Source organism: Cebus imitator, unplaced genomic scaffold (genome assembly GCF_001604975.1).
Source record: "Cebus imitator isolate Cc_AM_T3 unplaced genomic scaffold, Cebus_imitator-1.0 Scaffold8, whole genome shotgun sequence".
Classification (NCBI taxonomy): Eukaryota; Metazoa; Chordata; class Mammalia; order Primates; family Cebidae; genus Cebus; species Cebus imitator.
Window position 1 is genome coordinate 385,957 of NW_016107323.1, and position 16,033 is coordinate 401,989.

The window sequence follows — 16,033 nt, forward strand, 5'->3', positions numbered from 1 at the left end:
TGACGATGACAGTCCGAGTTGAAAGTGCTTCTCATCCATCACTAAAGAGCACGGTCAGGGCTGGATCAACTAATTTTCTCTCAAACACGTGCATCCAAAATGAGGACAAATAAATAGAGACAGCTCATTATACTGCTCCAGGGAAGGATGAGGTCTCAAAGTGCTTCTTTCTTTAGCCCTGATTTTTACTTCACTAATTTGAAAATAAATCCTTACTTTGAACCCTTCCAGTCTACACAGACTTTGGTATATTTAGAACAGAGTTTTGAGAAATGTTTTCCCAAGTGTGTTGCATAGGACACTGGTGTTACAAAATAGTGATAGGTTTTTTTCAAAAACACATACATGTGTACACACACACACACACACACGCACACACACACACACGCACGCACACACACAAATCTATCAGGATTCCATGATTAAATAAAGTTGTTGGATATTGGGTTAAACAGAGTTTATCAGATTTTTTTTTATTATGGGATTTCTCAGAGACCTAATGCTACTATGACTCTCTAAGAGGGTGCATGGTGAACATCTCTCAGACATATTTATCTATGGATTCTCCATTTCACAAACTTTCCTATACTAGTGTTTCACAAAACACACTTTGGGAAACTTTTCTAGAATACCATATATTTGACATCTTTAGCCTGTATCCCTTTTCTCAATTCTGAACAGGATTTCTCTTTCTTTTTTGCATTTTTAATAAATTCAGTAATTTTCCCTTCTACAGCTGAAGGAATCCATCTACTATATCAAGTACATTTTCTATTCTTGAAATTAACCATTACAAATTTTCGGTTAATTGTTTTGAAATAATGATTTATTGACCTAAAAAATCAGTTGTGTTAATTCATAATTAAATATCAAATTAAAATATTCCAGAATCAAACTTCTACATAAGCCCATAAGTTTGCCTACACACTTATGTCAACCAAATGGCAGGAAGTTGAATTTATGATTGTCATACGAACTCTGATGAGCAGAAGCCATTATATCTTCAGGAAACCACAGCAATCAACATTGATAACCTCTACATTGTCTTATAATTAAACTATGTTAATAAATAAGTAAAAATGAAGGCATATTTATTATTAAAAATCATATTAATCTGGTAGCAAGAAAGCTCTAAAGTTTAGGGGTAGCATTTTTCTTTAAAGTGCCTGATTCCTAAAGCATGCTAATATTAAAAAAAGAAGTAAACAGTCTTCAAAGGACTACACAGACTCTTAAATGCCAGGGAGCTATTGCTGATAACATTTCATTCCTCTCAAAACCTTGAGACTTAAATTTGGACTTGAGACATTATGATGTCTTAAATGTAAACATACTATATATATTGATTTGAACTAAAGAAAACAAATTTTTTTAAATGCAGTAAGATTTGACAACCTCCATCTATCAAACTCTATGGATCTAAGCTTGTGGGGTAATTCCAAGGAATTTGAGTGCAAAACTGCATATAAACATACTGGGTACGTTCACTTCTCTTTGTTTCTGAAGTAAAAAACCCTGTATATTAAAAAGAGAAAAACTAAACTCATAAAATCAATTGATGAAGTTGGTCTCAGCATCCCATTACAATGAAAAGCTATGTTAAAACAAAAGAAAAGGTATTGCCTAAAATTACCAGTTTGATACAATGTTCCCTAAGCTGCTCCAGTGTTGTCTATCACAAATCAGCAAATTCAGCACCTCTTTTACATTAAACTTGATTCCAAGTGTTTCAGGGCCTCAAACTGGAATCCAGCTTCAGGTTTCTGACATTAAAACCTTAATACGACAGGAAAAATTCCCTTGGGCACATCAGGAATAATCAGATTTCATCTAAATTATTAAATTAGAGACATTCAATTGTTTTCCCAATCTTTATTTAGAAATTCTAAAGGCCCTTAGAAAACATGCTTAAGCCAAAGGCAAAGTTGGCAAGTGAAACCGTTTACCTGCGAAAGCAAAACAAAGAGGGGTCCTCACAATCCCGTTGCAAAGTGGCACGCGATGTACCCCATCCCTATTGTGAGGCACAAATTCTTTGTAACACTGGGAGACACCGCAGAACAAAAATACTATTAGAAATGCTTCAAAAGGAACATTTTTGGTTGCGCTAGGGACTTTTGACATTATTTATTAGGTTCAAAAATGCTTCACAAAAGCCTAACAATGGTTCTGTGGAAACCAGTACATCTGAGGCCCTTTCTGTTGTTCTGAGCCGGCATTGATTTGAAGATGGGCAGCACTCGCCGAACAATTCCCTCGCAGCGGTCAATGTAAGTGAGCATTCACCACCGGCCTAGAAAGGGCCTGTGAACAAACCGTATGGAAACGCCGGGTTGGGCGGGGGGGTGCTGAGGAGCAAACCTTTATTAACCTCTTGGAGGGGAAATGGGTGGAAGCACCGGCCAGCAGAGGAAGGGGCGCTCCTGCCAGATTGCCATGGAGGGAGGTGTCCTCCCGAGGCCTCCTGTCCCGCGGGGGATGAGGATGCTTGGGGAGCATATCCGGTGCCATGGCAACCGCGCCTCTTCCGACGGGATATCCGGACGCGCCCAGGAGTTCGCTTTGGAAGTCGGGGTGTGCCCGAGCGCCTGCTGGGGCTGCCATCCTCTCCTCCGGCTTGAGCTCTGCGTTACTCGGGCCGGCGCTCTGCTGGGCGCAGGGGGTCTGGCTCGTTCTGCAGAGGCCGATAGCAGTGGAAGGTCTGGCGGCGGAACCTGGAAGGCAAAGCAGGGCAGGCATAAGGCTCAAGTGTGCGGGGTCACACCGCTCCCTGGGACAACTGGATGTCCGAAAAATCAACATTTGTAATGTGCTGGCGTGGGAGGGGGAAGAAAATCAAAACAAAACAAAAACCCTGACATGATCCTAACCTGCCTCCCCACATTTCTTCAAGAAAATAAAAATACTGCCTGTTTCTTTTTGTTTTTTGAAACCACCTCCCCACCGCACCACCTCCCCAATGCCTCAAAAACAAAAAATAGCTTTTGCGGAATCCTCAGAAAACTATATTTCAAGGAAAACTGTTCAAACCTTCTAAAGAGAGAGACAGAAGAATCGGTGGCTAAAATAGGGCCCGAACTTTTAATGAGGGGAAAATGTGTGAACGGAAAATTGTCAAGTGGAGTTATTAATAGATATACAAAAGCAAATGTGTCTCCAGGCCCCTTAGACTGACAACTGATGATTTTTTTAAATACAAAGAGGCCGTTACTTCATGAGTTTTATTGGAAACTTCAAACCAGCTGAAGATTTAAACAGTAAAATAGCCTAAGACTGGATCTACATAACACACCCATACCCGCTAATACTGTTTGATTTTTTTCTTTCTTTGCCCAACCAAATCATTTTCCATTCAAAAGATGCATTTTTTTACAACAAAGCCAAGACTGCTACATGTGTATGAATATATATATTCACATACATATATATTTTACCTACATTTTCATATATATATATAAACTTCCATGTTATATATGATATATTGCGTATATGAACTTGAAGATGTATATATAAATACATAGATAAATCATGAAGCTTTACTTGAGAATTTCTGCCCATTGACCTACACAAAATCTAATTCTTCAGTAGTGACTTAAGATAATTTATGTGCTTTAAATCACTTTCTAGAAGCTTTCAAAAGGTTTTTAATAGCATGTAGATGTCTAGAATATTTGGAGCAACTCAGATCATTCTAAAATTCAAAAAATATGTAAAAGAATTAAAATGAATAGTACCTTCCTAACATGGCTGTCAAACAGCCAGTCTATCTTTAAGTGATTCAGTTTAGTTCATCACACTCTGTTCTGTGTCTGGTATGTACTGAGCACCTCCCCCTGCACACTCCACATGCCCAAGTTAAACGATGAAATTTTTTGTGAATCTGAATTCTACAATGCAGGAATCACTTCCTGAAGTAAAGGTGGAATGGCATTTTAATATCTCCAGTGTGTTGCTTTGTGAACACGAGGTGCTTAATAGCTGTTGATTTGGATTTCTGGCGCTGTCAGATGAACCATGCACTGCCATCAATATTCAGTGTAAGAAGAATCCACCAGAGAACACTGACGTAGCTTTGGAGTTGGGAGCGACAGGGCATGACCTAGACAGGATGTGCTCTCCTATATCTTGAACCAAAAAATAGAATTTCTTTCCCTGAAAGCAATTTAATAATGATACATTTTGCAACAAACTGTCTTAAAGGGGCAGTGTGGTATAATGAAATAAAGCTTTGGGATCAGGACTTCATAGATTCAAATCTTGGCAGATTACCCAGCCTAAGTCTCTTTGTTCTCACCTGAAAGATGGGAATTATATTATCTACCTCACCGGGTTGCTAGTGAGATTAAGTTTGTGCATTCATTTATTAATATTTGAATGCCTGGTACATGTTTGGCAGTTTTCTGGACCTTGAGGGGACAGAGGGAATATGGCAGGCAATAAAAAGTAGGGAAGAGAAGCAGACTAACAAGTGAATGAATAAATTTTAAGTGCCAGCTGGTAATAAATACTATGATGAAAAATAAACTGAGAAAGGAAGTTGAGAAAGACCTAAGTTGGTGACATTTCAAGTCAAAGACTTGAAACAAGAAAGGAAACTAAGTATCTGAGGAAAGAACCTGACAAAATGTTAAACATCAAGTACATAGAGAGTGCTCAGTAACCAAGAGTTACTATAGTCATGTTTAGAACCTTGATATAGAAATACTCTAACCTGGATTCTGCACTAAACCATGAGAAAATAATAGCTTCCATCTCAGAGGAGAGTCACGTGGATCAAAATTGAAGATGTACATTCCAATTTCAACATAATTGCCTTGTTCATAGTAAGACTCTAAAAGTGTTAACCAACCAGCATCTTCTGTTTCCCATCATCAAGCCCAGCCTCTCGGAAACAAAGGATTCTGACTCAGCCTTTCTGGAAGAAGGTCTCCCAGCCCCCTGCTTGAGCACTTCTAGCCCATGCAGTACATTCTCTCCTGGTTCAAAGAAAGTTCTCCTTTGTATTGAGTCAAAAATATATCTCTTTTGTCCTCTGGTCAATCCCAACAAACTATATAAACATGTGAAGGGGAACCTACCCCAAAAGGTCCCTATAAAGCAGGGGTGTCCAATCTTTTGGCTTCCCTGAGCCACACTGGAAGAAGAAAAAGTGCCTTGCTTTGGGACATGAATAAAATACACTAACACTAATGAGAAAAAAAACTGACAAATAATCTCATCTTTTCATAACGTTTATGAATTTATATTGGGTCACATACAAAGCCATCCTGGGCTGCATGAGGCCCACAGGCCATGAGTTGGACAAGCTTGCTATAAATGAAGACTACACAACATCAGTCTCTCCTTATTCTACATGACAGCTCCTAGAATATTTGGAGATCCACATTTTTTCCTTACATTTTCTCTCCTCTAATCTGAACATCAGCACCAAAAGTACCACCACCATCATCATCACCACACCATTAAGCCCTTACTATGTTCAAGAAATTTTATTTATATAAATCATTTAATCATAACATATCTTTGAAGTAAGAATTGTCATTTTTTAAGATGAAAAAACTGGGCTCCAAAAACATTTATGGGACTTGACGCTGGCTACAGAACTGAGATGGGAGAGTTGATATTTGAGCTCAGTTCTTTCTGGTTTCAATGCTTATCCCTTCTGGGCCATCTCCTTACTTTGAATCATTCCTCCTCTACCCTGTGCTATGAATTCACAAATTCCTTATCTGTAAAATGGGAATAATAATATGATCTGCCTGAATATTATATGAGGATTCAATAAAATAATACAAAATGCCTAGCACAATGTCTAGCACCTGGCGAAAGCTTAATAAATTGGGCTGGAATAGTGATGATAAAAATAGCTGTTATTGTCAGGTACAATAACCGAATCAGCAAATTACCTGTTACCAACTCACACCTGTTCTCTCCTCCAATATAATGCTTGGCAACAAGCAGACTTTCATTGAGGAATGGCTACTAGAGTTCTCATGATATCTTCTAGAATAGAACTGACCATGAAGTCAGTATGTTTTCTGTTTATATTGAAGTTTAAAACAAAATGTGACCAGTTGAAATAAGAAAAGTCAGTAATCACAACATGATACTTACTAGAATTTTTCTTGGGATGGCTCAAGTGCTGGCCCTTAGGTCTTGTGTGTCTATGCATTTGTATGCCCTCAGCCTCCAGGTGAACAGGATTTACCAAGTATGCCCAGTTAGGCTTTTTTACTGGTTCTTCCAAAAATGAACTGTTCCAAGCTTGTCTAGGTGTTCCTCTGGCTCTCCCCTCAGTTTCTCCTCTGGCAGTGAAAATCAGTGGAGCCTGGTCAGTTTCACTGGATGATGCTGAAGAGGAACAGAGTTCTTCATAGCTTTCTTCATCAAAAGAAACTGTGCTTACAGAAGACCTGGGGACTATGTACTGGCAAGTAGAAAGTAGTCTTTTACACTCCACTGAACTCTGGGTCCTTTCTGAAAATACTGTAAAAGGCAAACACATTTGTTTGAAAAATGCACTCAATAACACCTGCTAAATTAACGGCAGGAAGGATGACGTCAGGTAATAAACGTAAACCTTTGATTGCTTGATTTGTGTTTCTACTCTAAGTAAATAAAAATGACAGACTGAGGCAGCTGAGTAGGAGAAGAGGAGGGGAGGGTCTGGAAAGGGAGGTAGAAGATTGGGGATGTTTGTGTTGAGTTCTAGTTACATTGCAGGCACTGTGTGAGGCCCCAGACATGTTTGCCACTGAATCCTTGCAAGAACCATATCTAGCAGATAGTATTATTATCTCTCTTGTGCAGGTCAGAAAGCTAGTTTTGAGGTTTATGGGTTGAACTGTGTTCACCCAGTCTCCTCCCCGCAAAATAAAAAGAGATATGTTAAAGTCCTAAACCCCCGCACCTGTGCATGTGACCTTATTTGGAAATAGGGTCTTCAAAGATGTAACCAAATTAAGATGAAGTCATTCTGGATTAGGGTAAGCCATAATCTAATAAGACTAGAGTCCTTATAAGAAAAGGAAACTGAGACACACAAGAGAGCACCATGTGAAGACACAGACACATGTGCATGTTTGTGTACATGTGTGTGTTTGTGTGTACATGCAAATGTAGGATTGAGATTTGAGTGTTGAGATCTCTTTTGGGGAGAGGGGTGCTGTGAAAGGAATGAAAAGATACAAGATTCATTTGCCTTTATCTTATTACCCAAGCCAATTCTTTTTGAGATTCTTGCTTTCATATAAATAAAAATGAATTATGGTTTGTTTCTAAGTTAAGATATTCTTCACAGTGGTATGAATGCAAGCTCTGAAGCTTGGTGAGCTGGGTGTGAATCCTGATTCTACAAAATACTACATGTGTAGCTAAGACAAGAGTCTCTAGGTTTACTCTGCCTCAGTTTCTCATTTGTAAAATAGGAATAATCAGATCGACCTCTAGGAATATTGCAACTATTAATTGTAGATTAGATAATGCACATAAAGTGCTTAGGGTAATAGATGGCACTTAGGAAACACTTAACAAATGTTGAAGATTATATAGTATACTAGAGTTTATATGGAAGAATGCTTAATTATAATGATACATACAATTATACAATTTTGATTTTTAAGAGGCAAAGAATAAAAACTGGAAGAAAATCAAATTAACAGTTGTTTCTCAGAGGTATAATTCAAACTCTGGGTAACGTCTGTGTAATATTCAAATTTTATGCACTGAATATGTATTACTCTTATAATTCAGAAATTATCTTTAATTAGACAATGCAGATACACTTCAGAGAGTCAATGTAGTTCAGCATTCCTTACCATTTATTTAATCAGATGACCTGTCACCTAACAGTAACATGGAATGAGATTAGTCATGGAGGGAATAGGATGAGGAAGGATAAACGTTTAGAGCTTTGGGATCTGATTGGGTGAGGTGTTGAGCAGACTTGTCTGGGCAAATAAAGGGCAATTTGCAGGAAGGCACTGGGCCTGAGGTAGCATGAACAAATGACCTAGCTTGCTATGGTATAAATTGTGTCCCCTAAACGGTATGTTGAAGTCCTACCCTCCTGTGCCTGTGAATGTAACCTTATTTTGAAATCAGGTCTTTGCAAATATAACTAGGCAAAAATGGTGGTCCTTAATCCAATATGACTGGTGTCCTAATAAGAAAGGAAAACAAAGACACAGACATGCAGGAAGAATTCCATGTGATAAGGGAGGCAGAGATTAGAGGGATGTACCTACAAGCCAAGGAGAACCAAGTATCACCAACAACCACCAAAAGCTAGGAAAGAGGCGCTGAACGGCTTTCTTCTTCAGAATCCCCAGAAAGAGGCAACCCTGCTAATACCTAAATTGGGACTTCTGGTCTCCAGAATTGTGAAAAAAATAAATTCATGTTGTTTTAAGCCAGGCAGTTTGTAGTACTTTCTTATAGCAGCCCTGGAAAACTAATTACCTAGTTCCAATTTATACATGTTGTCCCAGAGCACAGTTGACCCTTGAACAATACGAGGTGGAACTGGGCAGGTCCACATATATGGGAATTTTCTTCTGCCTCTGCCACCCCTGAGGCAACAAGATCAACCCCTTCTCTTCCTTCTCCTCTTCAGCCTACTCATCATGCAGACAAAGATGAAGACCTTTATGATGAGCCACTTCCGCTTAATGAATAGTAAATATTTTATTATTATCTTCTTAATAACATTTTCTTTTCTTTAGCTTACTTTATTGAAAAATACAGTATATAATAAATATATGTTAATCGACTATTTATGTTACCAATAAGCTTCCAGTCAACAGAAGACTTACTAGTAGCTAAGTTTTGAGGGAGTCAAAAATTATAGGCAGATTTTTAACTGCAGGAGGGGTCAGCACCCCTAATTTCTGCCTTGTTCAAGGGTCAACTGTAATTATTAATATCAGCCCTTTTTGCTCAAATAGAAAGTGTCTAGATTTGGGGGGTTAAAAAGAGGGAAAACCAGGAATTGGTAGGTATGAAATGGAAGAAGGAACAGGTTAGAGCTCTTGAGCTCTACCAGGTAGAAGTGACCGTGCTGGTGTGTAACGGCTTGTAGCAAGATACATATTCTGCACTGAGGGCAAAGAGGGTGCTGGTCACACCAGGTGCCCAGACACAGTCCTCTTGAGCTACAGCTTTGTCTGAGAGGGGAGACCAAAGCAAATGCTTTCAGAGGCCAGAAGGATGACAAATGAAAGAAGGGTCCAAGTGGAGATACCCTGGGGTGATATGTCCCGGGATAAGGGGTCAGAGACCTTCAGATCCTGTGTTTTATTGCCATGAGAGAATGTGGGTCCACTGTAGACAGTTGACATAGTTTGTATATTTGTACCCCACCCAAATCTCATGTTGAATCGCAATCCTCAATGTTGGAGGTGGACCCTGGTAGGAGGATGGTTTAGCACCATCCCTTTGGTGCTGTTCTTGTGATAGTGAGTGAGTTATCCTGAGATCTGGTCATTTAAAAGTGTGTGGCACCTCTTCCCCTCTTCCCCTTCTCCCCTACTCTCTCTTTCTCTCTCTCTCTCACTCTCTCTCTCTCTCACACACTCTCTCTCTCTCACTGTCTCACTCTCTCTCACTCACTCTTTCATTCACTCTCTCTCTCTCTCTTGCTCTCTCTCTCACTCACTCATTCACTCTCTCTCACTCTCACTCACTCTCTCACTCTCTCTCTCTCTCTTTCTTTCTCTCTCTTGCTTGTTCCTACTTTTGCCATGGGACATGACTATTTCCCCTTCTCTGGAGCCAATTAAATCTCTTTCCTTTGTAAATGACCCAGTCTCAGGTATTTCTTTACAGCAATGCATAATAGTCTTTCTGGATTTTCAGGAAAAGTCGAAATAAATATTTTTATGCATATGAAAAACTCTTGAGTTTTAAATGTTGGTAACATTTCAGCTTTTTTTAAATGTAGTGTGAGATACACAAAGCATGACTGCTTTTGGAATCAACACAGGCCACCAATTTGTGTCTTTCGCCTATGCCAGCCTTGTAAAGGCCACATTATCAATTACCTCCTTTCAAAGAATCTTCACCCCAGAACATGATTTTATAAATATTCAGCTTAGAACAGTGGGAATGCATTTGCAATCCCTCTGCACTAGCCGATTTTAGAACTCTAGAAATCTGGTCTACCTCCAACACGTTAGGCTTTTCATTTTCATTTTAATTGCTTGCCTCATTTCATCTTAAAAAATGTCTACCAGAATTTGAAATGGTAGACAAATTTAGCAGGCCTTCTCAAATGCAGAGAAACATTTAGAATTTTTCAAAACAGTAGCACTGGATCTCTCGATCTTAAAGGAGAACAAACAACACTAGAACCAATAGCATTCTATCTGCCCTTGTTCTGTTGTTCAAATATCAAGAACAAGATGGAAGGCCTGAGGCACTTTATACCTTTTTGCGTTCCAGGAGTTATGGGTTAAAAGAGATCTTAAAGGGCATCTGAGGCTGAGCCTCCACCAACTTCAATATCCACCTCTGTTTAAATACCTTCATGAAACTGGATCTTATGATCTGTGCACCAAGAATTTCACTGCTTCTCAGAAGAGAAAGTAACTTTGAATCTGCAATATTAACAGGCACTGTGTGTGTGTGCATGCGTGTCTGTGTGTGTGTGTGTTTGTGTGTATTCCCTATACTTAAGTATAGGGAATAATTGTTAAAGCCACTAGGTATGACGTTGGGACAGGTGAAGACTGTGCTTATTTATTTAGTTTTTCAAGCAATATTTATAGCTTCTACCATATACTAGGTACTACCCAGTGATTATATGATTACCCAGGCCAATAGAATGGATCACTTTGAGACTAAGTTGACCAGCTGATTTATTGCAAAATGAACTTCAGCACAGCAAACCAGAGGCTTCTAGTCTCTCAGACTCCTGAATGAACTTGGGGTTACCTCTATGATACAACTGCAACTACCAGGTTCCCCAAGTGGCTAGAGCAACCAATTGTTTTGGCATTAAACAACCAGAAACAGAGACTGTTGGAAATGGAAAGTCCTTTTGCGATCTCCAATGGCTTTTATTAATAGTATTCTTTATAATTTTTCAAATCTACCATTCTAGATAGTGATAGAACTTGAGCCCAAATCCATACTCCATGACTTAAGGTCCAGTGCTTTTCGTTACGTGACACATCTGTTGCATCGAATACAGTATTTCTCAATGCTTGTTGCATATCAGACAATACCTGACATGCTTTAAAAAATACAAACACATGGTCCCACCCTTGACCAATCAGTGAGAGTGGGACCCCAGTATCTGTTCGTGGTAAGTCCTTCCGTGTTGAAAACGTATTATGAGGGCAGGGAGCTACCGATCTCAGTCACTCATCAGAGATTTCAGGTGCTGTTGTTTTTATTCAGTGAAACGATCATGAACATACTACAGCTATACAATCGGTAAAGTCTTTCTCCTCTGGCATCTTTCTATAGATGATCCTCATTTCAGAAACCCGCATTATTTGCTCCTTAACTTGCATGTTCCTTTACATTTTGTTTGCATACCATAACTCCGCTTGAGCCTCACAAAAACTTTCCAGCTCACTCATGTTACTGAGGAGGAAACGGAGATTCAAATAGAGGAAGTATCTTGTTACACCCCCACTCTTAGGCAGTGAAGAAGCTGAGTCTAGGACCCAGGTCTTAAAATTTGGGGAGAGTTTTGTTTTTCTACTACACAATCAATGCCAGTAGTGACAGAGGACACACATGACTCCTGTGAACTGGGTGTAATGAAGCAAGGTGGATGCTAGTGGTCATGGTGCTAACAACAAATACTGGCCACTGACCATCGGCCAGGCCCTGCTCTATTGTCCATGCCTTGGCCCGTAGAAAATGCTATCGGCATAATTTCTAACATACAGAAGAAGAAATGGTATCTTTTAAAGGTCAAGTACTCTCTACATTGCCCAAAGTTCCAGTGAATAAAATGGGCAGGATCAGAGTTTAAAACATCTGCTTCTTAATAGCCAGCATTATTTCTTTTTTTTTTTTTTTTTCAAGACCGTGCTCAGGCTGGAGTGCAGTGGCACAATCTTGGTTCACTGCAACCTCCGCCTCCTGGGTTCAAGCAATTCTGCCTCAGCCTCCCAAGTAGCTGAGATTACAGGTGCCCACCACCACGCCCAGTTAATTTTTGTATTTTTAGTAGAGATGGGGCTTCACCATGTTGGCCAGGCTGGTCTTGAACTCCTGACCTCATGATTCGCCTGCTTCGGCTTCCCAAAGTGCTGGGATTACAGGCGTGAACCATTGCACCCAGCCAAGGGCCAACATTCTTAACTGCTTCCTCCAGCTTCCTCAGCTGCTGAATCAAGGGCACAACTTTTCCCAACTACTGATAAACCTAGGGTTTTTTTGGTGTGTTGATTGTTAAAAAATTCTTCCCAATATTCAAGTTTTGCCAGTTATTTTAGTATGTAAGCATCTCTGTGTCTTATTTTGCAGCACAGGACTTCCATCTGTTGCCAATTTTATTTCAAGTAATATTGTGGCAGAAGATTTCAAAGTACAATAAAATAAAGAATGCATTTTACGGAAACAACTTCTCATTCCCTTTGAGCTATAGAGCAGTTCATGATAAATCATGACAAAAGCTGATGTATTCATTTTCAGTTTTGATTCAATAGAAAAAGACAAGTATGGTAACTCCCGTACTTTCAGTCCCTTTAAGATACCAGGGAGCTGACCACATCACACCCACTTCTTGTAGCTATCCCTTAAAAAATAACTTCAATGTGTTCGTTTTTTCACGCCATCTTTTCCTCTCTGTCATGCCTGTAGCTCTAGCATGTTCATATTATGAAAAAACTAGAGGCAATTGTCCCTCCCAAAAGGAGAAGTGAAACAAAGACAATTAATTCCCCAAAGCTCATTTTGCCTTTTTCTCTAGGCACAAATAAGAGCTTGAAGTTGGGCCAGGCACGGTGGCTCATGTCTATAATCCCAACATTTTGGGAGGCCAAGGCAGGTGGATCACCTGAGGTTGGGAGTTCAAGACCAGCCTGACCAACATGGAGAAACCTCGTCTCTACTAAAAATACAAAATTAGCTGAGTGTGGTGGCACATGCCTGTAATCCCACCTACTTGGGGGGCTGAGGCAGGAGAATCGCTTGAACCTGGTAGACAGAGGTTGCAGTGAGCTGAGATTGTGCCATTGAACTCCAGCCTGGGCAACAAGAGCAAAACTCCATCCTCCCTCCAAAAAAAGAGCTTGAAGCTAATTGATTTCATCTCCAGCATATCTAAAGTCTAACATAAACCTCAAATAGGTTTTCTATTAATGCTAAAACTCCAGTGTTACACTTTAAAAAGTATTCTTAGAACACATAATGGGGTTTAATGAAGTCTGCTATCTCCCATTCAGCTTTTCAGCTAGCTGGGGAGTTTAAGTCATTTTTAAGCTGATAGGGTTGAAGTGAAGAAAGAAAGGGTCTGAGATGCACCACACCCAAGAAGTGGCAGAGGTCAGAGGCCAAGAGCACAAGCACTGGACCCAGACTGCTCAAGTCAAATCTATGCTTTTGCCCTTCCTTGCTGTGTTACCTAGGCCCAGCTACTTAACTGTTCTCTGCCTCAGTTTTCCCATTCGTAAAATAAAAATGGTAATAATGCCTATCACACAGGCTTGGTATGCAGATTAAATGAATTAAAAAACAAGAGTTTAGAGCAGTACCTAGCACATAGGACATACTCAGCAAGTCTTGGCTGTTATTATATCATTGTTGTTATCGTTACTGAAACTATTTCTTCCTCTCTCCCTCTATAGCTCCTGAATGACCTCTTTCAGTAGCAAGGACTCAAGTAGAAAATTATATAGTTTTCATCCATCCAGGGTTTGCCTCATCTTATGCATTTCTTCATTCAAAAATATTTACTGAATGACTACTATGTGCCTTGTCCTGCACTTGACCCTGGAGATATGACAGAATAAGGCAAATGTGTGCCCTCATGGGGCTTGCAATCTACAGGGGAAGATGGCAAAAGCAGGCCACAATTACATGGTTATAAATAGTAGTGAGTGATATCAATGAAAAACAAGGTGCTGAGACAGAGAAACCTGAGTGGAGACCTGTGAAGATGATATTTAATCTGAGACTGACCTGAAGGCTGAAAAGGGTTTAGTCATTTCAGGAATGGGAAAAAAGAGTATCCCAGCCTGACAAGGCCTAAGAAGTGTTTTCAGAATGGAGAGCAGCCCCGATGGCTGGGGGGAAAGGGCAGGAGAGGTGCTGGGATGTTGTACAATATGCGATAGAAAGCAATCAAGGGTTTTGAGAGCAGAAGCCAGTCAGCAGTCACCAGGTGAAAGGTGATGGCAACTTTGGTGTGCCTGATAGTTTTGTACAGTGAATACGGACAGTCAAACCAAGATCTGTTTACCTAGAGCAAAAGCCTCTGGAATGGTAAACTGGTAGGTGTATTTAAAAGGTAAATTTGATGAGCTGTTGGAGGCTAGTTATAGACTAACTTGAGAAGAAAAACCTTCTGGGGACCAGGTTTAGAGAGAACCTATATTTTAGGGGGTTTTGCCTCAAGGAACGCCACCAGTTTCCCAAGGCGAAAATCTGAAAAAGATTCCTTCATGGATTTGACAGCAGGAAGAGAAGAGTAATCACTGTGAAGTACACCCAGGGAATTCTTCATAACAAAAGCATATTAGGGCCTTGTTCTAGCTGAGGGAAGGGAATTTTTCCCACTCCCGCCACCTTTAGCCTTCCTGTCTTACTTACCTGAGAGGGAGAAGAAATGCTGAGAAACACTTGTGAAGGTCATAGGCACACTTACTAAAAGACTGAGATTTAATCATAAGATTATAGGCTCTTTCCCCTCAACTACACCTGATCATCACACCAACAGGGCTTCAGTGTAATAACAGTGGATTGCAGCTTAACATGTTGCAAGATGCAGCCTCTCTGTGTGAAAGGGTAGTTAGGGAATCTCAAAGTCTGGAGGACAGGAAAAAGAAAGAACACTGGACAAATCTGAAGACTCTGGTCCCCAAAGCTACAACAAACATTAAACACAACTCGACATCTGGCCTGTTTAACATAAAACCTCATACTAAAGATTTGTTTCTCCCAGTTTCTATGACCTGATACATCACGCTTGGCTTTCAATAAAAAATTATGAGGCATACCAAAGGCACAGAAAGATACATCCTAAAGAGACAAAGCAAGCCTAAGAACCAGATTCAGATATCACACAGATGTTGGAATTTTCAAATACAGAATTTAAAATAACTATGATTAATATGGGCTCTATAGAACAAGTAGACAAAATAAAAGAATAGATGGCAAGGTAAACAGAATGATGGAAACTCTAAGAATAAAAAAGAAATGCTATAAATAAAAAACACTGTAACATAAATTTAAAAGTACCTTCAATGGGTTCATCTGTAGATTGGACATGGCCAAAGAATCCATAAACTTCAAGACAGGTCAATACGAACTTACCAAACTAAAATGGAAAGAGAAGAAAAAACTCCAGGACATACAAGAACTGTGGGACAATTTTCTAAGGTGCAGCATATACATAATTGGAATACATGAAGGAGAAACAGAGGGAGAGAATGGAACAGGAAAAAAATGTATGAAATAATTATGGCTAAGGACTTTCCAAAATTAATGACAGACACAAAACAATAGATCCAGACATCTCAAAGGACATTTAGAACATTAAGAGGAGGCACACACCTTATAGAAGAACAAGAATAACATTTACAGTGAGACGCCTATTGAACAACATGGTGACTACAGTTAATAACATCGTATTATGTTTTGAGCATTGCTAGGAGAACAGATTCCAAGTGGTGTCACCACAAAAAATTAGTATATAAAATAACACATATGTTAATTAATTTGATTGGACCATTCCACAGGTATATATATGTTTCAAAACATCACACTTCACATTATATATGTATATACACACACACACATAAAATGCTTTTATATGTATATATACACACACTGTATGTATATATATATATATATA

At 39.5% G+C, this 16,033-nt stretch overlaps 1 protein-coding gene across 3 annotated transcripts in view; it reads right to left on the reverse strand.

The window, feature by feature from the left end:
- Nucleotides 1-2,112: 2,112 nt before the first annotated feature.
- Nucleotides 2,113-16,033, reverse strand: part of CUNH12orf42 (chromosome unknown C12orf42 homolog) — a 192,329-nt gene continuing 178,408 nt past the window's right edge. For all 3 annotated transcript variants that reach the window (XM_037742787.1, XM_017540273.2, XM_037742782.1), the window contains exons 4-5: nucleotides 6,115-6,486; nucleotides 2,113-2,714 (exon numbers count right to left, since the gene is read on the reverse strand). In XM_037742787.1, coding sequence (XP_037598715.1) covers nucleotides 2,266-2,714; nucleotides 6,115-6,486 — 821 coding nt within the window. In that variant the 3' untranslated portion in view covers nucleotides 2,113-2,265. The remainder of the gene's footprint in view (nucleotides 2,715-6,114; nucleotides 6,487-16,033) is intronic.